This window comes from Protopterus annectens, chromosome 12.part0 (genome assembly GCF_019279795.1).
Source record: "Protopterus annectens isolate FY-2018-M chromosome 12.part0, PAN1.0, whole genome shotgun sequence".
In the NCBI taxonomy this organism is placed as follows: Eukaryota; Metazoa; Chordata; order Ceratodontiformes; family Protopteridae; genus Protopterus; species Protopterus annectens.
This window is the reverse complement of record NC_056746.1, coordinates 1,264,256,226-1,264,284,012: the sequence shown is the minus strand read 5'-3', so window position 1 is coordinate 1,264,284,012 and position 27,787 is coordinate 1,264,256,226. Positions and strand designations below refer to the sequence as shown.

Below are 27,787 nucleotides of genomic sequence, written 5' to 3'. Positions count from 1 at the left end.
ACCTGGTGTGGGAATAGAACCCATAGCCTTCTACACCAAAGGTGAGTGTGCTGTTAATTTTCTTCCTTCTGACTTGTTATGGGTTATTTCTAAAGACAAGCTTCAACAGCGTTTTATCTCAACTTTTGCAGCTTTAGTTCCTCAAAATGTAACACTGTGCAGTTATCATGGCTGCCTCTAACAACAAAGTAGACCTTTAAAGTGATGCATTTTTGATGGAACCTTCAACTATATTTGCACTTTTCAGCACACTACACTAGAAATTACATAAGGTGACAAGCTTTCAGACAGATGGAACAAATGCAACTGAATGGCAGTTACTGCAGAAGACTAAAGCTCTGACTTGTTAATGAGTTGTTTCCTGTTTCAAGGGTAGAAGGTTTGAATCTTTCTATCTTAATTTGCTTACTGATGAGCTTGAGAAAGTTGTTTAACCAGACAGCACTTTGGGACAATTGGGAATTTGGGCTGGGCTCCTTACTGGTTTTCTGGACTGCATGCCTAGTAACTGCCTATGAAACTATGACTCTCCATCTGTACATAGATATATATATATATATAGATATAGATATATACAGATATATATATATATATATATATATATATATATATATATATATATATATATACACTTGTATACAGATATATCTATACATATATAATATTGATATACAGATATATATATATATATATATATATATACACATATATAGGTTCATAGGTAGGTAGGTACTAGGCTATCGGCCCTGGGGCCTATACAAGCCCAGCCAAAAAGGTACCTTGGCTTTTGCCACCCAAGAAAATTATTTTCCTGTGCCACTGTTGAGCAGAGCCACAGAGGTGATCCCTGGGGTGAATTTCCTATTTCCCATCCAATCAAGATTTTTCTTGAAGGGTGCTAATGAGGAGCTTTGTTTGATATAGATCCATTTGAGCAATTTCTCTCAGCACACATTTGTACTGTTATTGCTGAGCAAACTTGACTCAGTTTCACATGGTGAATCAAATTTTCTTCAGGCTACAAACTCCACCCCCAAAATCAGACCCCAGGTTACTCACCCCCAAAATCAGACCCCAGGTTACTCATCCCCTTTTTGGAACTTCTTTTGCAGTCTCTTAAAGAAGAAAAGTAGATATCCAATGTCAGGCATACAATTAAGGTAAGGACTTAAAGCTCCAAGCTTCTCTAGATGTTTTATATCATGCATAAATGTCCCAGAAAGACAAAAAAAATAAAATAAAAATTAAAGATCAATGCAACTCTAGAAACAGGGAAAAGCTAACTGCATATGCTACAGGGAACATACCTGCTCTTACAGAAGAGCCTGATCGGTCCAGCCACTTTTTGTCTGGTGGTAAAAGTGTCCTAGGCAGAGTCCTACATTAAAAGAATACCCTTTACAGTGGTTTCAAGACACATGAATATCACATCATACAAAGATTAACAGACCAAGCAGCTGCCACACAACTATCATCCACCACTGCATGCCATCTATATACTCTTCAAGAATGGCAAAGTGAAGCAACTGACTTAGCAGCTGCCATCTCTGCCAGATGGCCAAATCCCTGAAAGCCTGTACAGAGTCCAGGCCATCCTGTTGCTCTAGAAGTCAGAATGGCTGATATTAGAAGGGCAAGCCCCCACCCCCTCCCAACCCCATACAGCATTACTTCTGAAATTATTCAAGTCAAGTACCATTTCATGCTGGTTACCTACTGCACACGATCCAAACAGTAAGCATGAAGTGAAGCATCAATTTGCCCCCACTACGTGTCACAGTCTGCACTTCCCTCACATAAAGGGATACTATTATTTAGCAAACATTCATTTCAGTTATAAAACTGCAAAACTGAGCATCTGCTCCCCCTTCCCCCTCCACAAAAACTTCTGTCTAGAGTACACCTTCACATCAACCACATATTAACATCAATCTGCTCTAGTAGACTCCCTAAATCCACCCTACCAACTCTGTACCACTTCTCGCACTAGTGTGCATGGTTAAACTCCCAACTTTCTCTTCAGACTCTACCCTATTTTGTTTTCTTTGCCACTTAACCCACCAACACCACCACATGTTAACACCATTTTTTCCCTCAAAACTATGGGTATACCTCACACAAGAGAGTCACCCCTTACACTCCAGGCAACCTCATGAGATCAACGTCTCATGACATCCAACCAATCCAGTTTTACCTGGATTGTTACAATGCAATCCCTTAAGACATTTCCCCTTGTGACTACTTATTTCAGTATACAGCCAAGCATCTTCCCACCCTGCTTCTCTTCCACACTCAAAGTCTTTGTGTCAATTTCCTTCACTGTATTCTTTCCAACAATTAGAACTTTCTTGTCCTACTGCTGCTTACTTTTCTGTACTACTTACACACACAACTGCATTATAAGGAACATGCAGACTACTAGCATTAACAAGACTGATCCAAAGCAAACACTTAAGAAAGCAATAAGTTAAATAAAACCTTTCATAGAGTCCACATTCCCCCAACACATATGCACAGCCACCAACTGGGTCATAATCAAAACATCAGAAGTGTTTAAGTGAAAAATAGTGTCACAGTGCATTTCAACTTTGCTCAGATGCACAAAATGTAATTTTCATTAATGTGACTTGCTAGGGCAATCATGTAAACTGTCCTTTCAGACTACCCCTTACGGACACAGAAGCCAACTTCTCTGAAAGTGCACGAATGGCCACTGTGAATGTACTTCAACGTTGAATCTCCCAGAATACTATTACAGTAAATTACAAAAGCAGAAGCATTCAGACTGCTGAATCCTTATGCATTTAGTACAACCGTTTCCAATCAGGATAATTCATTCACTTCACCCAAATTTCAGGATAATTCATTCACTTCACCCAAATTTGATTTACACATTATTCTCCAACCAATTCAACTCATTCATGTGTCTCTGAAATACAGCCCAACCTACTACATCAAGACAGTGACTTACTCCCAAGTGACAGTATTATCACATCAGCATATCCTCTGCCCCCCATAAACATACAATCCCAAATCACTGATGCATGCAGTGCCTGCATAGTGTGTTCCCTTTTCTACAAGCCACTGTTGGTGGCAGAGCCATTAGATTGTTTGCTCCTTTATGTAAGGAGCAGATTTACTTGAGCACTAAACAAGTTGGAATGGACTAAACAATTCAGCACAGTTCTGATCCCTCACCACTTCACCCATTTCTGCAATATTTAAGTGACTGAATGACATAAAAACGTTCCACCCAGCAAGTCCCAGTCAACTTGTATCCATCAAGTGAAAAAACACAAAACTGCCACATTTCTTCATCCTTACTTGATAATTTAAAAAGGCACATTTTCCTGCCTTGCTCCACTTGCTCTGTATGCCTATCACCAGTCTTACACATATGTATGTGGACAGTTGTGGTATCTTGTATAGCAGCTGCACTATACACTACCATCTGTATTTCACTCAGTTGTAACAAACTGCCATTCTTACTCCCATCTGCCAATGAACAGAACCAAAACTTCCATCCCCGCACATTCATTCTCTACGTTACAGCCCAGAGAAAGGATGCAGTATCCAACCAATAACAGGCATATGCTCTATTCACCTCTGTGGACCCCTCCAGACTGCAGGACTCCATACTTAGTGAGCCACCTAAGTCAGAATATCATTACAACAGCAATATACATAGCCACAAGTCTTCCTTCCATACACTGAAATCTGACTTAACACAACTGCAGACACCTTCATAGTAAGCATCTTAGCAACAGCAGCATACAACTGTAAATGCTGCAAGATAGCTGGTAAATTCCCTGAAAGCTTCCATAAAGCCAGACCATCTACTGGTCCAAGAAATCACTGTGGCCGATAGTATTGAGAAGGGTCACCATCACAAAAGCAGATTGATTTCTGTCCTGCTGATTTGATAACTGGAGACAAATTTCAGTAGAACTTCTTCACGCCTCACTTAAAAGGCCAATCACTGACACCTTACTTCTCTATCTTTAAATGCACAAAGCCCCACAACGTGGTCCTAACTATTAAGCACAACATATTCGAAAGATCACTTACTCAGAACCCTTTCCTACAATACAAAACTCAAAGCTAATACATCTTAAGGAAAGCAAACAACTATGCCCAGAGGTAAAGCAAAAGCTTTATGAAGCAAATTATGACACAAAGCAAACCGGAGCTAAAGATCTAGGAATGGAAAATGATAGGAATTCCTATACCTTGCTGCTGATTAATATATAGAAGTATTGGTACTCAAGTATTATTGCAACCACATTCCAAACAACTCGATAATATGTAAGCAGCGATAGCCATAGCTGTCAACCTTTCCTTTCTAAAACGAGGATCACCACCTCACGTAAATTCATACCTCTCAACTTTTTAGCTCAAGGAATCTGGACAAAACCATACATAATTGTGGGACGAAGGGCCAAAAATAGGGATAGACTTTAAACAGTGTTCTTACAAACTTAGAAAATAGCTACAATAACATTGTCTTGTGTTACAATGTATTTTCTAAATGGTATGAAGTCAGAAAATCAAGTGTGTCATTATGTAGTAATTTTATTCCATAGATTATCCAAGCGATTAGCCAGAAAACAAATTTATGAGGAACAGACCAAACTTTTGAAGTGAAAATCTGGACATACTGTGAAAATCCACACAGTTAAATGTGTTATAGGTAGTGGCAGAGCGTCTTCTACTGGCTCCGTTACTCCAACTCACACTTCCACTACCAAAACACCACCACGACCGTTATGAAGACATTTGCGTCCGAATCTCCCCAGTCCCTGTCTCACTATTCCCACTACATCCACTCGTTTCCTTTCCACTGTACATGCCTACACTTTTACCTGTTTAATGTATCGTTATAATTAACTCAAACTAAAAAATGAATAAAATAACAGAGGATGCAGGAATAAAGGAACCTCCATTTAATGTTCAAATCGAATGCTTTTGTCCACAGTACAAGGACTTTATCACTTGTATGAAAATACTGTATTGCAAAGAGCAGAATGGAAAAAAACAAGGTGGTACAAATGTGGTTGCGATAATACGCAAGTAGCAAAGTATTTTAAACCCAGCATATTGACATATCTATAGCAATGGTGCAGACCTCTGCGCAAAACATGTTTCATGTTGGTGGAACAAGTAAACTGAAAATAGAAAACAATAAAGACATATGCATTCACCGGAACAAATTAAGGGTGAAACTCAAGACTAGTTCTAAAGCCACAAGTACAGTACCTAGGCTTAGTAAAACCAGTAAACATGCATGTTAGTTTTTGCATACAATTCTAAAACCAACTATACTTCAAAATATGACATGCCAAAAATAAATTATGAAATTATTGCAAGGACTAAGTGTTTTACTTATTGAAGTTGCTCGATCTTTACTTCCACCAAATCACTACCAGCAGCAGCTATACCATGGGCAAGTGCACCTTCAAGTCGTCATCCCATCAGACTAACAATAATAAAAAAAACAAATGTTTGACAGGACTCATTAAAATGCTTTCAAAGAAAGTCAGTCAGCAGTGATCAGTAATAGCAAAATCTCACTATATATATATAGATATAGATATATATATATATATATATATATATATATATATATATATATATATATATATATATATATATACACACACATATATATATATATATATATATATATATATATATATATACACACACACAAACACACAGATATATATGTATATACAGATATATATATATATATATATATATATATGCGCACACGCGCTCACACACACACACACACACCCACACACACACACACACACACATATACATATATGTATATATGAGAAAAAGTCCATTTAGGAGAGTAGGGCTTACATTCAAGCTAAATATAAAATGAAGAAAAAGCTATACTTACCAGGAAAAAATTCCAGTAGTGAAAATAGTTGAACAACAGCATCCCTTTAGCTACAGGATAGTGGCTCTCTATGAAAAACTGATTCAAGTGATAATGACAGCTAAGGGGACTGTGAAATTATACCACTTCTTACACTGATAAACGTTTGCTGCTGACAATTACGCCACAAGACAAAATTACATGAAAGGGGAAGTAACTGCAAAGGAAAATCTGGCATTATGAAAAAAGCAGGTCAAGGAAGTTCATGACGTGTGTTATATGCAGCAACTGTCCTCTTCAAACCAAGTTATAAAAACAATCTATATGAAAAAAGCTGCTTGTAAAATGTGAAATGCCATTAGCCAGTCAAGCCTACCAAGCACACACCAGACAACAGCAGCATGCTAAACCAGGTTACTGTGGAGGCATATCTGCTAGGGTTTTTCATCATACTAATAAACCCAAGGTTTGGAAACAAACTCATTCAATTCAGAAAATGCCAGCAGTGAAGGGCAAACAACATTCCACTGCTGTTCTGCATCAATGGATGGCCAAGGGAGGTGGGTGATACACCACTCAAAAACGAATTTCATTGATAAACCCTCAAAGCAATCAAGCCATATCAGTGTCAGTAGTGTGCATTTGCCATACAGTGAACTTTCACTCCAAGACCTACTTTCTAGAGTTAAGGTTCACAAAAATTATGAGAGAGAAAGAGGATGGTTACAACTCCAACAGGGTTCTGGATGCTACTAGTGGCATGACAAAGTCTGTCCCAAATAAATCATCTGACTGGAAGCTGAAGGCATTGACACTAACTACATGAATAGAACAGCAGGAAATTCATTGGCAAGGGCTTCCCGTCAGTCACATAATAAAAAAGTATAAAGAAAATATCAGCATTAAAAAAATAATTTTGTAGTCTTACAAGACTAAATATAATAAAGTCATCAAGTACTCCATTACCTCACATAAAAAGTTAATATTGTACATGTCCATCAAAAGCAAAAGCCTTTATTTCAGTTTGCAACTGCTTTTCAAAGAGATAATGAACTATTTTGGCTCAGTTACCCAACTACTTGTAATAAACTACTTAAGAACAATACTGCCTGATCTAAGATTAAAAAGTTTATTTACTTATTTATTTATTGCATATGTTTACTGGGATAGTTCAAATGACTAGAAAACTACCCCTTTTCAGAGGCCCGGGGAGAAAAACGCCACAAAAATTCCAACATTACATAAAGAGCATAGCAAACAGATATAAACAAGTAATCAATATATATATATATATATATATACAATATGTAACAGATTATAATTAATTAATAAAAGTATCACGTAATGAGCTATGTAACTTTTTCTGGGGAGAAAAACTGTAGAAAATACATTACATAAAGAACATAGTAAACAGACGTATACAAGTAAGCAACATATATACAACATTTAAAAGAGTATTATTAATTACTAGCAGCAGCATGCAGTGTTATGAAACATATTTGAAAATTAACTTTGTAGAAGGAGAGAGGAGGAGGAAATGGAGGGTTAGTGTTAACAGGTGAGTGAGAATGTCTTAGGAGAGGTAGAAGGGCGAAGAGGAAGAGGTAGAGTACAAGCAATGACTAAGGGTATAGTGCTTGGAAAGAAAGACAGTAAGGGGCAGGTCATTTATCACACAGAAGTTGTGCTTGTACATAGCCAGGTATTTTTTAGGTATTCTCTTATTTATGTCTTAAAACAATCGGTTTTACTGTGTTTCTTAGAGAGAGGAAGAGAGCTCCAAATTTTGGCCAGGAAAGAGGCGTATGAAAAGTCACCATGTGACTTGTTAGCTTTTGTAACAGTTAATAACATTTTGTCAGAGGATCTCAGCTGTCTATTTTGCTTATAAAAGGTGGAGAATATTTTTCAAACTAGTGCGTTTGTCTAGATAACAGATGAGTTTATGGTAAGTGATTAGCTGGGAAAGTGTAAGGTCATGCCTTAGCTCTAACCACTGACGTTTATATACGGTCAGACAGAGATATGTCCTATAGTGAGGACTGGTGGCAACATTTGCTATAGCATTGCTCCCAAAGTAAGAGTCGAGCAGACTGTTGGGTAATTAAGATAGGAACAACATAAAGTACTGTAGGGAGGAGAAGGGATTGAGCAATACTTTTTCTGGCATTATCTGTGAGGTACTGTTTGACTCTGTAGAGTACACCTAGCTTTTGGGGGGGTGCTTTTTACTGCTTGTTTTATGTGATGATCAAATTTTAAGCTCTGATCAATAGTGACTCCTAGGAGCTTAGTTTGACTTACTAGTTCTATGTTGGTGTTGTTAGAGAAAGTGATTTTGAAATTTTGAATGGTTTAGGGTAAATAGGATCAGTTTGTCTTGTTACAATTAAAGAGGAGCTGTGTATCACACAACCAGGTCTCTATGGTGGAGAACGATGTTTGGGAAGTTGTTTTAATTCATCTGTGCCTTTAGCAGAACAGATGATTGTTGAATCATCTGCATACAGTATGATGGCAGCTTGTTTAGAAGCTACGTGGAGATCATTTATGAAAATATTGAACAGAGAACGTCCTTTGTAGTGCACAGGAGAGAACAGATGTCGATGTGCCATTTTACTGCCTGCTGCTTATTTGATAGGTAAATGGAGAACCAAGATAGTGATGTTTCATGTATTTCTACGCAAGGTAATTTTGAAGTAATTTCTGGTAGGATACCATACCATGTTGAAAGTTTTGGATAAATCTAAGAAAAGCACTGGGACTAAGTTCCCAGAGTTTTGATATTGGATAACAGATGTTATAAAACTAGGGAGAGGAGCTGTGCATGTACTACGGAAAGGACAGACATCATGCTGTGCAGGGGAAAGGACGCAGCTGTCAGTCAAAAAGCTGAGGACTTGACACTGGATACACTGCTACAGAATTTTTGAGAGTGGAGACAGTATGGCTATAGGCCTGAAGTTTGATTGCTCATTTAAGTTTCCACCTTTATGGAGGAAGAATGTAACACTTCTTCCACAGGGCTGGGACACAGCTTTTGGTGATGGAGTAGATGATTAGGATAGGGACAGGAAAAGCTAGGGCATCAGCAGCAATTTTTAAGGACTCAAATGGTATGGCAAGGGTGGTAGGTTTTAACACTAGTTGTAGTAGTCTGGTTTTAGAAACTGAGACTGTTTGACTGCTAGTGTTTTGGGGGCTAACAAGGGAGAACAGGAACCTGTGTCTGCCTGTGCTTTGGGTTTATAGGTTCATAGGTTCATAGATTAGTACTAAGCTAACTGCCCTTGCGAGCCATTTTAAGCTTAGCCAATTATCCCTTGTGAGACTCAAACCCTGCACCTTGTGTTTGTAAGGCAAACACCTTAACCTTTAGGCCACCCTAGTAAGAGAGGTTACTATTTGGATGAAGTGGGTAGTGAATTTAACTGGCTATACCGTCTGTTTGGTTAGATGAAGTAGGTGTAGGGTGTGTTGGGGTACCAGGTTTTAACAGCTGGTTGAATGCAGTCCAAACAATTTGGGGGTTGTTACATTGTGTTGCCTGTATATTAATACAGTATTTTTTTTATAAGTTTTGATTTGAGTTTTAGTGGATTTTCTGAGATGTTTATAATACTGATGGGCATAAATGTCCCTGGTTTTCAGGGGATGTTACTGATTTTGACTCAAGTTTTAGCTCTGCCCCTCTTAATCCCTTGTAAAACTGGTGACCTTTTGAGAATAGGTGGTAAAATTATACTTAAGCAAACAATGACCTCTGGAGAAAATGTGGTAAATTATACAGGCAAATAATGACAATAATTAGAGGTATAGACTTCTTTTGCTTCAGAAAAAGTACATTAATAATTCACCCTCTCTTATTCTGTCAACATCTCAGTTTAGTAGTACTAACATTTTAAAGTGTGTCCCTGATTATTTATGGATTTGTCCCTACTTCTGAAAAGGTTTTCTCTGATTCAGTTGAGAGCTATGATGAGTAGCTATGACTTTAACTTGCTTCTATTTTTTCATGGCTATGCCTCTCTATTTCTTGACCAATTTAGCAAATTTTGAAAGCCAGGGTGCTGGATTCAATTTAATTATTTTAGTCCTTATCCATGCTAGTTCATTTAGTTAAGGATTGCTGACCTGAACAGAGTTACAGCCTCCAGTTAACTGATTTTAGTACTGTGATGAATTTGTCCTTACTAAAGGAGGACAGGTTATGAACAACATAATAATATTGTTTTTAGTTAGGTTTGACAACCTATTGTAAAGATGGGTAGGTGAGCAATTAAATTAATGACATCAGACGGACTGATGCCAATCAACAATTAGTTCTCCTAAAATGATGGTCTCAAGTGAGATGTTACCTGATGCCCAACAGAAAAGTTCTTCCACAGTATCTATATAATTTACTGTGGGAAAGTAAGTTCCTAGGCTTCTGTGAACTGCACCCTATTGAAATGTTGGCACTCGAAATGCAAGTGTCGACAAGCCAAAGACAAACAGAACAAAATCGCAGGAGAAGAGCAAATTTCAAAAATTTCTCTCTTTTAAACTTCTTTTTGAGGAAAGAGGCAAAAAGCCTATTTCTGTGGCTTACACAGTTAATACACAGGTCAGTGTTGACACTGATGGGATGGATTCTTGCAAAAGTAGATTACGGCATCTAAGCGGTTCCTATTTTGGGGTCGGGGTTGACATACTGGTTAGGGTGTTTTCCTCATAGACACATGGTCCAGGATTTCATTCTCACCTTTAGGTTGGGAAATTTGGATAGGCTTAAAATGGCCTGCAAGAGCAGATAGCCTAGCACTATCCAATGAACCATGTGTGGGGCAAGCCCCCACCACTCATACATCTCAACAGTCCAGATTTTCACAGATTGCCCACATTTTCATCTTTTATTTTTGGTCTATTCCTCCTAAAATTTGTTTTTCTTCTGGCAAATTGTTGAAGATTGAAGTTGCTAAACAATGACAGACACTGGAATTTCAGACCTCATTACCTCAGAAAAATGCATGTTAATGAAAAACCTGTTATTCTGTCAATGATCTACATTTATAAGAGCAATATTTTAAAACTGTCCCTAATTTTGGGCTTTTCCCCCCATCATTTTTGGCTTTGTCCACAATTCTTGCGCTAAGAGGTTGAGAGCTATGCCCACACCACCCAAACTTATATATATCAACTCTGAGATCTCCATACCTCATCGAAAAGGAAATACTGTGAGAAAGGGCATCTCAGACTTAGTATATCAAAGTCCAACCTTTTGGCCATTCAGTCTCTGTATTTTGGGACTTGCACCGGCAGGTCCTGAAATTTCAAATAGTTACTTTCGTGAACATTAATTTGCAAAGATGCTATAATTATTTCAGCACTGAAGAGCGGGGGTGGCCTTATACGAGACTTAGAGAGAGATTTAAAGTATTCTTGTAGATAATAGCCACCCCCCACCTTTTTATGGGTTCTGTGAAGTCTTAAGAAATTATATCCTTGAAGACTTCCTCGTCTTTTATTTCCTGCTTAAGCCGCATTTCTGTGGCTACTAGTATTTGGGGAGTGGTATGCTACCCAGGCATGCACATTAGTAAGTTTGTTTCTTATACTTCTAAGGTTAGCTGTGTATAGGTGGAGGCTGTATGGCTTTTGAAGGATGACTATTTTGTGATGCGTCTTACTTGTTAGGTTGCTGAGTGGTTGCAGGACCCCTGCATTATGATGGATGTCACTACATGTTTTCAAGTAAAAAGACTACAGGGAGAATGTATAAGGGTGCTTGAATTTCAGCCTTGGTCTAGGGGATTACTTGATCATAAAGTTGTTGTGGGTGAAATACTTTACTGTAAAGAAGTGGACAGTAGCATAGGAGAACAGTCTAGGTGCTACTAATAGTTGGAAAGTGTAGTGTTTGGGAGATGACTGGGGTGGGAGTGTCGTATATAGAGGTAGCTGTTGGTAAGATACAAGGAAGGCAGCAGTTGTAAGGAATAATAATATAATTGTGTATAACAGTAGGAAATGAAGAGTAAAAATATATTTTAAAACTAGGGAGTAGTTAGGAGGTGATATGAACGTAACTGGAAAAAAATAATTGTTACAACTAGGAAGAAGACTGAGGGTAGTGCTGGGTGGGTATGTAAAAGAGAAAGTATCAGCGTCTATTGGAATGAAGGTGGAGGGAAGAAGATTAAAAAAGAGGAAGAGTTTTCTTAAGGTTTTTTGACTGGAGTTACTAGAGATGTGAGGAAATGGCACCGTAGAATGTCTATATTTAAGAGTATGTCTAAGAGGGGTTGGATTTAGGTGGAGTTTTGGATGGAGACCAGGTACTATAAATATAATCAAATGGGGGTGGCTGAGGGATTGCAGGTGGGAAGAGAGCAAAACAGGGAACAGCTCCACCCCCCAGCAGGAAGTAATCACTGTGAGCATGCTCAGTGTGAAGAAAATAGAAAATGAGTTATCACACGAGTAACTGATTTACAGGATTCCTCTGCCTTTAAAATGTAATTAAAATAAAAAGGCACTAACAGTTCCTAAAATACACTTCTAATGCAAATTCCAAATCCTCAAAGAGATAACTTTGTATCAGTACACCATTCACTACATGAAATAAGAACTTTGTTTTATAAAAAATGGAAAAACAGTGCATCTACCTATATGACACTTGGTTCTTGCAATCACACAAAACCAAGGCTTCTCCTCTTCCTGAAAGTAAAAAGAGCATTACTGTATACTGCACAGCTCAGCTCTCAACCTTCCATCACCAAAATGTGGAACACTGCCTTTCATAATGTGCAACAAATGGGCAAAATGTGGAACACTGCCTTTCATAATGTGCAACAAATGGGCAAAATGTGGAACACTGACTTTCATAATATGGAACAAATGGGCAAAATGTGGAACACTAACTCTCATAATGTGGAACAAATGATACAGATGTGGAACTGTACCTCTCATTTCTTACCTCCTACCACGCAAAACTCAATCTCTTTCTTACCTCTCCTTCACATACTAATTCTTTGCTTAACAAGGAATCCTCTCTACCTTTGCTAATCTTCCCTTCTCTTTTCAATTACTTCTATACTCAGCTTCACAAACTCAAAATATTCACTTTCTCAACAAACTCCCCCAAGCCTAAATACAAATGCGACAACTCCTATTTCTACACCATTAAACCAACTCCACCCGCTAACACCCTACTACTAGATGGTGACATCCACCCTAACCCTGGTCCTTCCATCCCATCTACTACAAATTCAAACCCAACTAAACACCTCTCTACTTACAATGCTAACATACAAAGTCTGCCTAAGAAAATTACAGAGCTACTTTCTTGGATTATCCACTACTCCCCTCATATCTTAGCCCTATCTAAAACATGGTTAAAACCACACATCTCCAATACTGAAGTACTACCTCCCCACTGCAATATCTATTGCCTTGACAATGCTAACAAAATAGGCAGAGGTGTTGCAATCATATACTCCAACCACCTTAACCTATCCCCCCCGCCTGTATCTCAGCCTCATTTTCAACCAGCTGAACTACTTATCCTTAACTTTCACCTCAATCCCCCCAAAAAATGTTGCTATTGCAGCTATATATATATATATATATATATATATATATATATATATATATATATATATATATATACCCCCTGGTAACAACATCCCCATCCTGTCCTATCGTGGATCTCACTGCATATCTCCTATGAGGCCATTCTACTTGGGGATGTTAATACTGAATGGCAAAGACCATCTACTTCCTCCTCCTATTCATATATGAACCTTCACGGCTTCCACAAACTTACGACTTATCCTACTCGTTTCAGTAACAACAATACTAACTCCTCCACCCTTGACTGGATTTTTACCTCCGATCCAGCCCTCTATCATAACCCTAGCACCCTTCCTGACTCCCTAAGCAACCACCTCCCTTACTAGAGTCCTAAGACACCCGGTCCAAATACCAAAGTCCTACCACTACAAAGAATGTCGCAATCTCTCTTCCTTTAATGCTGAAACCTTTAACAACAGACTAGCCTCTATTAACCGGACCCTTCTAAAATACCTTCCCCCTCAACGATGTAGTTCTACATTTCAATAGCACTTTTCTAGATATTCTCAGTTCTATAGCCCCCTAAGAAATATTCAAGTTAAAATAACTTACTCCCCTTGGCTCTCTAAGGCACCCTCAATCTAATGAAAGAAAGGGACACATATTAGAAACAATATCTACAAACTAAATCCAGACCACTTTTCCAAAAGTATAAAGAACTTTGAAATCTCTCAAAAAAAAAAAAATCTATAAAGACCAGAATAAAATCTATTATAATGACCAATTCACTCATAATTTTAACCCCCAAAATTCTGGCACTCTATCAATAAAATCTTGCACCAGGGTAAACTTACCTCCCCAACCCCTACCCTAACAATACTCTCCAAAAAACTGCCACCTTACTTAATACCCATTTCACTGAATCCATTCAAAAACTAACCCAAACTTGCCAGTCTCTAAACATCCCACATTCCACACATACAACAAGCAAGAACTCCCTCTCTCTCTCTCTTAAGCCTGTCTCCACTGCATACATAAAATCCCTTCTACTAAAACTAAAGGCATGCTCTCCCTCTACAGACAACCTCCCTCCCCACTTTCTAAAACTTGCACCTTAATCCATAGCCTAGCCTGTTTCTATCCTAGTAAACAGAGCTATCCAAGAATTAATCCACTGTCCCCGAGTTTTGGAAATCTTGTTACACCATAGCACTATACAAAGGAGGTAACTCCACTAATCCATCCAACTACACACCCACTGCCATTCTCTGTCCACTTTCTAAAATCCTTGAAAAATATATACACAACCAGCTACTTAAGTACCTAATCGATGGAGATCTTCTGACCACTTCCCAACATGCTTCAGACCTAATCATAGCACCTCCACTGTCCTCCTATCATTCACTCACACTGTTGCTGAAGCCAGAGACAAAAATCTTCTAGTATCTTACCACTTCCTTGACCTTTCTAAAGCATTCAATATTGTCTCCCATTCCAAGCTACTTGCCAAATGAACTGATCTTGACCTATCCCCCCTACTATTACCTGGTTCTCAAGCGGTCTCTCCAACAGACTCCAGTCTGTCTGATGGCTATCCACACACTCCCCTTTTCTACCAATCCAGACTGGCATCCCTCAAGGCTCAATCCTTGGTCCTCTCCTCTAACATCTTCACCAATAATCTAAACACCTCCTGCACCACTTCATCTCTTATACATACACTGATGACTCTGCTCTCATCTCTGTCTCAGACAGCATCTCAAACCTTCTTTCAATCAGTCAAAACACTTTTTCATCCATGGCAAAATGGCTAACAGAACACCAACTTATACTCAACCCCAAAAAACTAAGCTTCAACTTTTCCTTCCCAAATCCCTCTCCTACCATAAATCCACCTTTACCATATCTTCTCTTGCTAACACCCTTACCAAAGCAGACAACGTAACAAACTACTCTGTACTATAATCGATGACCAGCTAAAATTCGACATCCATATACAACACTATTAAAAAAAGAAATTGGGCCTTCTATAGAAATAAAAAATTCTTAGCTCCCAACTCCAGACTCCCTCTAGCTCAAGCCTTCCTTCCTTCTCCCATGTCTTCACTATGCCTCTCCTATCCTTACCAATCTCCAGACATCCCTTCTAACCAAACCTGAACAAACCTATAACAATTTAGCCAGATCTGCCAATACCAACCATACAAATCACACCACTGTCTTGCCCTGAAATAACTTTAATGGCTTGTATTCCCCCAGCTTCTACTTCTTTCCCAGTTGCAAATCACATACTCCCTACTAAATAAACCTTTATCTTGTCCCTCACTTTCTTCCATTGAATCCCCTTATATCCCAGCTCGTTTGCTTCGTAGCTTTGACCAGAACCTTCTAGATACCTACAAACCAAGCAAAATTATTGGTAATCTCCTTTACAGAAGCTCTGTGCCCCAAGCTTGGAATAGGCTTCCCCCAACATTGGTAACATAAATGGCATCTCCTGATTCAAAACTGAAGTCAAAAGCTACTTCCTGAACCCATGATCCTGCCCGTGCCACAGTACTCCGTAATTCCTTGTACCACTCCTACTTACTTCCCTCCCTGTTCTACTCTTCAGTAGATCTTATTGCTTATCTTCAATCTGTGGACAATTGTATGTTTTTATTAAGCTACCATGCTAAAGATATGCTCATACTGTTTCTGCATCCTCACACTGAACATCTGGTTATGTATTGCACATTTTATGAATTGTAACCTTTACTCCAATTACTTTTTCCATGTTATTTGTGCTATTGTTTTCAGCAAAGTTCTTCACTGGATGTATATTTTATTTTACTATATTTTATTTTTCTCTGTATTGTATTGTAAACATCTATATTCTTTGGTTATGTATATACTAGTGTGTAACTCATTTAATTTTGTATGTTGGAGCTTTTCTCCTTGGATCTCTACTGAAACTGGGCCATATGGCTCAGTTGGAGTAACCTGGTCAACAAATGGCAAATAAATAAAATATATATATATATATATATATATATATATATATATATATATATGAAACAAATGGGCAAAATGTGGAACACTACCTCTCATAATGTGGAGCAAATGGGCAAAATGTGGAACACTACCTCTCATAATGTGGAGCAAATGGGCAAAATCTGGAACACTACCTCTCACAATGTAGAACAAATGGGCAAAATGTGGAACACTACCTCTCAAAATGTGGAACAAATGGGCAAAATATGGAACTTGTACTACAACTGCACAAACAACTTCTGCTAGGAAGCTCAGAGAATGTTTAAAATTTGTTATTTTGCACTTACATAACACCCTATCGATGAATTAATATGATTCAAGTATTATTTACCATGGGGATTCATAGGATCATAGGAAGTTACTAGGCTATTAGCCCTGAAGCCCTTATAAGTCTAGCCAAGAGTTTATCCCATGTTTAGGCAAGTCAGCACCCATGCCCCTGTCCAGCAGGGCCACAAGTGGAATCCCAGGGCCGTATTTTCTGTTTCCCATCCAGTTATCCAGGTTGCGCTTAAAAAGGAGTAATGAGGAACTCTGCTTGATGTACAGAGGTAGTCTATTCCACAGATGGGGGAGTCTCTGGGACACAAATCTGTCCCACCACCAAGTCCTATTGATGTCACAGACCAGGTTTAGGTCATGTGTGCATGTTACTAAAGTAGAGCTTGACTTACAGATATGCAGCAGTCCCATCAAGGAGGAGTCTGAGATTGCTCTGTATGCCAGAAAGAGGTCACCTCTGGGGAGTCTATATGAAACTGAATAGAGGGACAGGGCTTTCAGCCTGTTTATTTATTTTACATTTGTTGACCAGGATAGTCTGACTGGATATATGCCCATTTTCACCGGAGGCCCAGGGAGAAAAAAACTTACAAACAGATAAAGACAAGCAAGTTACAGTATATGCACAAACATATTGTAATCGAGCCTATGAAGAATACAGTTTATATTCAGAAATATATACTAATATGTTACAGTTTCTCTTATCAAACCTATAGGTGCGGCTATATACAGAGTATCTGCAAAGATGTTAACAGTTTCCCTTTTCAAACCTTTTAGTGTAAGAGGTAAATCGCTGTGAATAAAAATTGCAGAGATATGGAAGCAGATGAGGCTTTAGTCCGGGTTAGAGCAAGTACATAACCAGTCAGTTTTAAAATACTGGGTTAGATTTTTTTAACTGATTAAGGGAGGGGTTCAGAGTAAGATCAGATGGGAGTGAATTCCAGGTTTTGCCTGCTGAATTTGCAAACAAAGATTCTCCAGATAGGTTGTTAGCTTTAACAGATTGAACCAAAAGTTTTGCAGTGGAACGAAGTGACCTAGTGTTTTTGTAGGGATGGATAATGTTTTTAAGGGAGGGCATTTTTTCTGGATGGTTACTAACCTTGAATGCTACAGTAAAGTTGATTATATTGAATTAGCCTGGGGAGTTCTAGCCATCCTAAGAGGTTTAGATTTTGACAATGGTGTGTCCCGTAGGGAGTCCCTGTGGCAAACCTGGCAATTTGCTTGTAGCAACTAGAGAGTTTGCTGAGATCAGTTCTGTTCAAGTTAGTGAGCATTGGCGAGGCATAGAGCAGAGTTGAAAGCAGATGGGTACGGGCAATGGCAGTCCTAGCTAGAGGGGTGAGAAAAGGTTTGTTTTTGTATAGGGAGCCAAGTTTTTTATTAACGGTTTTAATAATTTGGTTTACATGCATATCACATTTGAGTTTGTTGTCTATTATAACACCCAGGAGTTTGGTATACATAGCTGGTGAGATTATGGTCCCATTGTTAGATGTTATAGTAAACGAAGGTTGAGAGGATTTGTGAGTAGGGGAGAAGAACAATAGCTTTGTTTTATTAGGGCTTAATATCAGCTGTTGATTAGAGATCCAGTTTTCCACTGTATTAAAGGTTTTCTGGGTTTAACTAAGGATATCTGTAGGGGTAGAGGCTGAGCAAATCAGGGTGGAGCTATCGGCATACTGTATACAGGTTGCATCTGCGATTACAGTGTGGAGGTCATTGATAAAGACGGAGAAAAGGGGACCTAATATGGAGCCTTGAGGGATACCAAGGGTAACGGGGAGAAGGGTGGAGAGTTTGTCCTGTCAAAGGACAGCCTGCTGTCTTCCACTAAGATAGGATTGAAACCATTGTATGGCATGGTTGTTTAGGGATATTTTATTTAGGGTAAGTAAGAGTAGCTGGTGGTTAACCAAATCAAAGGCCTTGGAAAGATCGAGAAACAGGGCAGAAGATAGTGTTGTTGTTGTTACGGCTGGAATTTAGACATTAGAAAAGGAGAGGAGGGCTGAGGTGGTACTGTGCTCTGGTCTAAATCCATGCTGGGAGTTGGCCAGAAGATTATGTTGAACAAGGTAGTGTAAGAGTTGTTCATGGATAGACTTTTACATACTTTTAGCCAGAGGGAAAAGGATAGCTATTGGTCTATAGTTTGACAGCTCAATGGAGCTGCCTCCTTTGTGGAGTGGTATGACGTGATATTTTCCAGATAGAGGCTTCAGTTATGGTTCTGTTTATCAAAAAAGAGACAGGGTATGCTATAACATCAGCAGCTTTTTGCAGGTAGACTGCAGGGAGGAGTTCAGCTGAAAGGGTGGTTGGTTTGAGTTTTTTAATTAGGGCTCCAATGAGTGAAGTCAGATCTTTTTGAAAGCTAAAGGAGAGAATCTCACTGGGTTTAGGGGTTTCAGCGTTAGAACAAGTGGGTTTAAGTTTGCTAGCAAGGGCCTGGATGGTTTCTGTAAAGAAACTGTTGAAGGTGTTGGCAATAAACTCTGGCGATATTTGGGTTTGGGCTAAGAGGGCTGGAGTTGTGGATTGCCCTGAGTAGAGAAGTTTGTTAATACCTGCCCAGAACTTCTGTGGCGTACTGTGGTGTTTCTGTTGTAGATGGCAGAAATAGTTTTTTTTTTTTTGTCTAATAATATCGATTTTTCTGTATCATTCCTATATTGTCAAAATTTAAGTTGATCTTGTGGGGCTTTAGAGGAGCGACAGGTGTTCCGGGCATTATTTCTTTGGATGATCTTTAGTTTGGTTTCTTTAGTGAGCCAGGGGGCAACTTTTGTTTTAATTCTAATCGAGCGTGCTGGTGCAAGGTTGTCAAGGATGGCCAGGAATGTGTTATTAAAGTGTGTTACTGCTTCATCTAGTGGTAGTTGTTTTAGAATTGGCCAATTGCATAATTTAAGTTCTTCTAAGAATTTATTAAGGTTTAAGTTTTTGTTATTTCTTATTGTTTTACAGGTGGGTAGATGTGGACATTCAACTTTATGCCTAATAGTATACATTACAAAATGATCACTCAGATCTTCAGGGAGAGTACCTGATTTGTACATGAGGTGGGGGCTATTAATTAGTATCCAGTCCAGGATAATTTCTTTATTGTTAGGCTTGCTGATCCAAGTAGGGGAGGTTATAGTTTGTGTAAAACCATGTAGGTTTAGGTGGATGGTTGGGGTCTCTGCTGTGCAGGTGTTCCAATTTATATTGTGGTCCCCTAGAACAATGGTCTCTTGGGGGTAGGCATTGGATAGCCAGTAGAGGATGTCTTCTATGGTCCCAGAGTTATTACCTGGGGAAATATAGACAAATACTAAGTTTATACATTTCTTTTTATTTATCTGTAGTTTGGAAATCATCATTTCTGCTTTGTTAAATATAGGTGGCTAAAGGTTGTCTAGAGTAACATTTAGGGTGATTTTATAGTGAACAGCAACCCTTTATGGTAGATGTTTGAGGCCCTGGATTCTCCTGTTGAGGAACCTGTGTGGTCCCTCTAGCTGCTGCATATGCTTTGCGAGGTACATGCTAAAAGGGGTGTTGTACGCAATAATGTGCTTTATAAGGGAAGAATACAGGGATGTTATGACCTCCTTGTTCCTGGATGAGATACCTTTACTTATGAGGTAGGCCATGTAGAAATTTCAGTACAACAGAAGCAACATGATGGTCAAAAGTCAGGCTGCTATCAACCTGGGTGCCCAAATCCCTCACGAATGATTGCATGCTGAGGACATTGCTTTTAATGTGATAATTTGTGGGGACGTCACTCTCCCCAAAGGGTATGTTGATGATGATGATGCATTTTTTGGTATTCAGCTTGAGGCCATGTTTCTGGCAGCAGTCATTTGTTTGGGTGAGACCCTCTTGGAGGATGTCCACATTACTAGGGGAACTGATGACAGTGCCCAGGTTGCAGTCCTCTGCAAACTTGGTCAGCCATAGCCTACTGGTTTTGGCCTGCACCTCAGAAAAGTATATCCCAAATAAGAGAGGCCCCCAAGACCAATCCCTGGGGTACACCGCTCGTTATGGGACTACTGCTTAAGGTGGCCTCCCCAGTCAGTTTGGTACCCATCTGGTAACATACGGATTGATGCCTAGTTAGAGTTTATCTATTATGTATTAGTTAAAAAAGTCTTAATTAGGAATGTGTGACACACCTTTCTAATGTGGAATAATGAGGAATATGGTCTTTTTAAGACCCAAAATGAGAAATGATCCTCATAATGATGTACACTTGAGATGTATGGTATACCACATATTGTGTAATCTAAATACAGTAATTTATGCTGCAATGTTAGAAAGTTTATGAAACATCAGTGAACTTTCTCAGTAGTTTGTGTAAATGCAAAACAAATTGTACAATTAAACAAGAGGTAGTTCATAGGTTCATAGGTTCATAGTTCTTTTTGATCCTGGCTGTAGGATTTTAAAATTTACCCAACTAGCCAAAACACAAGAAACTAAAAAACATTTTATGATCTGAAATTACCTTCATCTTCTGAGCTGAGTTTTCTTTCTTCTGCATGTAGGCTGGCTGTTGCAGAAGAAGAAGAAGAAACGCACACAATTTCACTGGGGTGCACCGTCTGAGTTTTCCCTCCAATCCCGTCCTAGACATTAGGAAAAAAAATGGAAATCTTCAACAGTTCCCATTTAAAAAATAACTCCTCTGTTAACGCCTGTAACATCCACATTCTCTATTTGGTATCCCATGCTGCCAATGACATTCATTCAACAACTAATAAAGTAACTTAAGATACCACAACAGACAACTGCATTAAACAGCTTTATTTAAATCACTAAAAGCAGAAAGTTAATCTGGAACACCAATTACTTTATTCAAGTTAATGTTTCAGACTCAAGTAAGAAACACAGTCTACAAAAAAAATTAATCTGGAAACGTGGACATTATCTACTCATAATTACTTCAGGGATCACAACCAATCAAAACAATTAAATAACAATCTTAATGGCACATAATGAAAACGTATTTGTTTGGAGGCAAGCCTTGCTGCATCCCCACACCCCACAAAGCTATATATTAATTCTATGGTCATACAGCTTAGGAAAAGGTAGGAACTCCACAAATTGAGCCCTGTGGTTTCAGGAAATCATTCTGTTTACTCTAATAGAGTTGAGCAAGTGATTTCTGGTTTACTGATGACTGCAGAAATACAAGAAAGTCTTATTTGTGAGGTGTGGAGATCCCATACACCACTAGGAGGACAGCTCTCTGTATCCTCACTACCACAATACACTTGAATAATGGAACGGACTTGCACTCAGACCATATCCTGTGTCACTTGTCATAAGGCTGAAGCTACTGTACATCTAAAACAACTGTTAATTCCACTGACAGACAAATACTGCCTGTCCCATACTGTCTGGTCACTGCCACATTCATTTCATAAAGTGTGGATCCTACTTGTCAGCAGATTATTTATTTTCCTTCATTCATCATAAAAATTCCTTGTTGTACTGAATTATGTCACCATTTCTAAGCCTAGCATATCATCAAAACAGTCAAATATCACCCTTTCTGTGAAACAAAAAGTCTTCGTGCTCCCCTCAGTTGCTCAACTTAAATCTACAACCATGTCCTGCTTTCATCATGTGTCTGCTTTTTCTCATAGATGACATCCACTTGAGCTCTGTGGCTTCCTTGGGAACACATTTCCATCATGCCTGCTATCAGCACCTATCTTCAACAATATACAATGTCAAGCTTTGCCAGTTTCATGTTATACAGCTCACAGAGTAGACCACACATTGGATGTACCATCTTCCTCTGATATGGCTCTACCCTGTTTGCATCCTTGCAAAGATGAGGTCTCCTCAGCTTCATACAATACTATAGGCATGTCATATGAAATGTATCCGAGGAGGGGTAAGAACTTCATCTTATGTAATATCTCTGAAGAGGGGTAAGAAGTTGATGTCTTCTACAAGTGACAAGTCTATGCACCTCAGTCACAGCCTTTCTTGCTAAGACATCATACATGTAGCTCACCTTCAAGTCATCAGAGACATTGAATTTCAGATTCCTTTCTCTTCCAGTTGTTGCTACTGCTTCCCATGTAAATATGCACATTATTTTTCTGAATATTCGGCTTAATTCTTCTACTGGAGTTATTCCAATGTCAGTGCTTTTTTGACTGCCCACCACTAAATGTTATTGCCCTGCTTCTACTCCAGTTAAAATTTAATTCCTTTCCATTACAATGTAACATTTCTCAATTTTATTATGGGATTTGGAATATTTAGTTCTTTTAGCCAGTTTTGATTTATATTTCTCCCAAGTTGCTATAATTTACATGACTTATTTGGATGAGCTAATGGCTAATTCTGCTTGTTTTACCGAGTTTCCTTAGGGCTGTTCTCAAAGGGACGATCCTTCAGTGTTACTCACTTTTTCTATTTTCTCTTGTGTGCCCAGTTATTTATTTTCTAGAATCAGTACAGCTTAAATATCAATTAATAGATGCTTTGCAGATCAAACCAAAATTCATATGGATCTCCTTTCTGTAATCAGCTGAATTCTGCATCTTTCTAGCAACTGTTTTTATTAGGAAGCTTACATGTTCATAGGTGTACATTAGGCTAACGACCAGAAGGGCCTTTATTTTAAGCCTAGCCATGCCTCCCAAATCTCTGACAAGTTCTGGTACCCTTGATAAGTGTAAACAGTGGCTTGAGAGATGAACCATTTACATTTTGCCTGTGTCCGTTAGAGAGACAGGTGCCAAACCAGGGATTAATTTCCTGTTCCCCATTCAATTGTTCCAGTTCCACTTAAATTGAGTTAGGGAGGAACTCTGCTTCACGTGGATGGGGAGCTTGTTCCAGAAAAAGGGGTTGTCTCTGGGATACTTACCTATCTCTGCAGCAGGTCCTATTTATATCACAGGCAAGGTTTAAGTCTTTAGAACACATAATTATGGTGCTGTTTGTTTTGTTGATATGCAGGTGGTGCATTAGGATGGGGTCTGACAATGCCTTTTATGCCAGGCATAGATCTCCCGTCAATAGCCTGCATGAGACAGAATGCAAGGATAGGGCCTTGAGGCAGTCTGCACAGGTCATGCTCCTTGCACCCTGTATTCTTTTGATGAGGAACCTCTGTGGACATTAAATTGTTGGCTGTGCCTGATTAGGTGCATACCAAATGGGGCACTGTCTGGTGACTGCTGAATACAGTGGAACAATGACCTCCTTGCACCTACATGTCATACCTTTGTTTATACATTGCACAACATAGAATTATTTCCTTCTCCTGTAGAGATATGATAGTCAAAGGCTAGATTACTGTCTGTGTGTCCCCCCCAAGTCTCTGATTACCAGGTCAGTTCTTAGGGGTGTGTTGTCAATATGACAGCTAACAGGGGTGGATGACTTCCTGAAGGTAGCATTATGCATTTCAGAGCATTTAATTTTAGTCAATGGCTATGACACCAGTTACTTGTTTGTGTCAGCCCTTCCTGGGGAACGTCGGTGGAGGATTCTATGACTGCTCCTAATTTGCAGTCATCTGCAAATTTAATCAGCCAGAGGCCACTGACTGTGGCTTTGACTTCAGAGAAGTAAATGCCAAAAAGGAGCAGTCCCAGGACAAGTTTTATGCAGAAATGTGTTTCCTTAGGCGACACTTTTTTTTTTTAATCAATCAGTACTCTTTTCTTTCAATCCATCCCCTACTTACTGGGGATACATATGCAGTTCATACTTGTGAGAATGAATTCTAACTGCACATTTTAATAAAGAATCTACTTGCAGTTTTGTTTTAAATTAGTGCCTGGAGGTGTGAACATTGAACAGTGGCTGCAGAGAATGAGTTTAATTAGTTGTTGCACCAATTAAGTTGCTGTTTCAGACGTTTGTAAGATAGCCATCATTTGAATTAGTCGTCTGCTTTATTTGTATTTTATTTGACTCCGTTGGGAACTTACTGGGATTCTGATAGGATATCCAGTATAACTGAACCAGGAATATAATGTGTTAGTACATTTTTTTCAAAGAATGCTGTATGTGCTCAAACTACAAAAATGGCATCTATTTACTGTGGCAATATTTTAATAGTGCTTTAGGGCAGCTACCTTTAAGGTAGGGAGGGATACAAGTGCGGAAAGACAGTGCTGTGAGTCTCTGTATATACATTGTAGTGGTTAATGTGTTGTATGAGTGCCAATTTCCTCTGTCTATTGGAGTGAAGTGAGAGGCTGGATTCCTCACACTGAATGCACTGTTGTGTAAAAGGTGCCATTATATTTATGATGCTGTTAACAGCAATTCTGCTGTTCAGTATACTTGTCACTGGTTAGTACAATTATTTACAAACTTTGTAATGGAGTGTTTTTTTTTTTTTTTTTAGATTTGAACAACATGGTCTAAAAGCTGTATGTGGATGCCTGTCACAAAGAGGAGCTAGTATGTATTTTGTTGTCATGAGAAATTGTAAGCATTTACTTTCTACTGCTGGAAACAGCTTACGTGTTAGGCTCATACACAGTATGTTCGTAAAATCAGACTTTTAACTTCTGTTTTAATGAGTTTAATCTTAATGGACAAGGAAAAAAAAACTGTTAATGGTAATTTAAGTTTGCTGCTTGTTTAACTGGAAAGTCTGTCAACAGAAGTCAAAATCTAACTACAAAAAAGTCCTGTGAACGCAGAGTTATTTGTTAATGAGAAGTTATGTACCTACCATAACGTTCCATGTTAGTTGTCTTCTTCTCGCCTTCTTTCTTGCTGGATGGGTTCAGAGCCGATCCTCGGCTCCGACTCGGCCAATACTAAAGCTCGAGAGCTAATTCCACTGGCTCGAGGCTCCCCTATATCCCACAATGCTAGGCGGTAACTACTCAGATCTCGTTTGATAGCTAAAACCAAGCAGTTCTAGTCTCCATAGTATGGAGAAGAGAGAAAAAGAACCCACCTCTATATAAACCTGTATGCAAGCTACCACAAACATAAAAGGGAGAATAGAGGTGGTAGAACATGTGGGAAGGAAGCCCCAATGGAAGATCCCAAAAATTCCTATCGGTCTGTCCAGGCTGGGGGGAAGGAGGGTAGGATGCAAGAAAGAAGGCGAGAAGAAGACAACTAACATGGAACGTTATGGTAGGTACATAACTTCTCAATGTTAAGTTGTCCATCTCGCCTTCATTCTTGCTGGATGGGACCGTCCTAGCACCTTACCGGGTGGCTTATCGGAACAGACTCTTGAGAACAGTGGAACCAAAGTTGGCACGGTTTCTGGAGGCCATATCCAATTTGTAATGCGAGATAAAGGTATGAGGAGAAGCCCATGTGGCTGCTGCACAAATGGAATCTATTGGTAGCCTGTCCTGAAAAGCTACAGATGTAGCTAATGCCCTGGTTGAATGAGCTCTAGGTCTTGAAGGCAGTTTTTGATGTCTGATTTCATAGATGAAGGTAATTATAGAGGTAAGCCATCTTGAAAGGGACACTTTAGAAACTGGAAGGCCCAATTTCCCTTCCGCATAAGACAGGAAGAGCTGGTCAGATTTCCTGAACTGTTTAGTCCTGTCTAAATAATATCGAAGTTGGCGATGAACATCTAGAAAATGTAACTTTTGTTCCAACCTGTTGGAATAATCAGGGAAGAAGACAGGGAGATCGATAGTCTGCTTTAGATTTGCCTCAGAGGAAACCTTAGGCAAGAAGGAAGGATTAGTCGGAGGACACCCTGTCTTTATGGAAAACTAAGTAAGGAGGACGACTGCAAAGAGCATGAAGTTCAGATACCCTTCTAGCTGATGTTATGGCTACTACAAAAAGTGTTTTCCATGAGAGCAACTTAAGAGGGCATGAAGCCGCAGGTTCAAAGGGGGGGAGAATCAAGGACGCTAGGACCAAATTCAAGTCCCACTGCGGTGGGGGATCTTTGATTGGGGGCTTGAGCAAAAAGACACCTCTTAGAAAGGCTTTGCAGAGTTTATGGGACATGATACTGGAGTCCGAGACACCTACATGAAAGTTAGATATAGCAGCTAGTTGTACTCTAATGGTAGATGAGAAAGAGCTTAAATGAAAGAGCTCTGCCAGGAAGTCTAGGATAGACTGGATAGGTGCAGTGAAGGGGTCTATATTTTTTTGATGCTGCCCAGAAGGAAAAACGTTTCCCCTTACTATTGTAAATCCTTCTGGTAGAAGACTTGTGAGAGGCTATCAGGATGTTACAGACCGACAGAGAAATTAAGGGAAGCCTGGCTAGGGTAGGAATCGGAGAAACCACGCTGTGAAGTTGAGAGATTGGAGTGAGTGGTGCAGCTGGCCCGACTGGTGGGTCAAAAGATCTGGCACTGGGTCCAGATGCCAAGGCTGCTCCAAGAGGTAATGATGCAGGAACGGAAACCATATCTGTCGAGGCCAGTAAGGGGCAATGAGGATCATAGTGACTCCCAAGGCGATAGCTTTCTGAATTAATTGAGAGATCAGTGGAAAAGGGGGGAAAGCATACAGAAGTCCCCGGGGCCAATCGTGGACTAGAGCGTCTCTGGTGAGTTGGCCTGGTAGAGGGAAGAGGGTGAAGAAATCGTGACACTTGCTGTTTTGGGGAGTAGCAAAAAGATCGCAGCAAGGCCGGCCCCATCTTCGAAAGATTTCTTCCAGCACTGATTTTTTTTTAGAGACCACTCGTGAGGCATGAGAATAGCCCTGCTCAACTTGTCCGCAATCACGTTGGACTTCTCGGGAATGTGCGTTGCTATCAGAAACTGCTGAGAAGAAATCGCCCACTGCCAAAGTCTGAGTGCCTCTCGACATAAGGGATAGGACTTGGTTCCGCCCTGTTTGTTGATGTACCACACTATGGACATGTTGTCCGTCTGAATTGCAATAGTCCCTGTGGGAAGAGAGTCCTGAAGGGCTTGCAACGCTAAAAGCACTGCTCTCATCTCTAAGACATTTATGTGCAAGTGGCACTCGAAAGATTGCCATGTGCCCTGGAATGTCCTGCCCTGATAATGCCCCCCCCCCCAACCGATC

At 39.4% G+C, this 27,787-nt stretch overlaps 1 protein-coding gene across 3 annotated transcripts in view; it reads right to left on the bottom strand.

Moving 5' to 3' along the window:
* Positions 1-27,787, bottom strand: part of LOC122817110 (ubiquitin carboxyl-terminal hydrolase CYLD-like) — a 363,020-nt gene that overhangs the window by 225,788 nt on the left and 109,445 nt on the right. For all 3 annotated transcript variants that reach the window (XM_044090288.1, XM_044090289.1, XR_006367148.1), the window contains exon 3: positions 21,270-21,390. In XM_044090288.1, the coding sequence (XP_043946223.1) occupies positions 21,270-21,390 (121 nt within the window). The remainder of the gene's footprint in view (positions 1-21,269; positions 21,391-27,787) is intronic.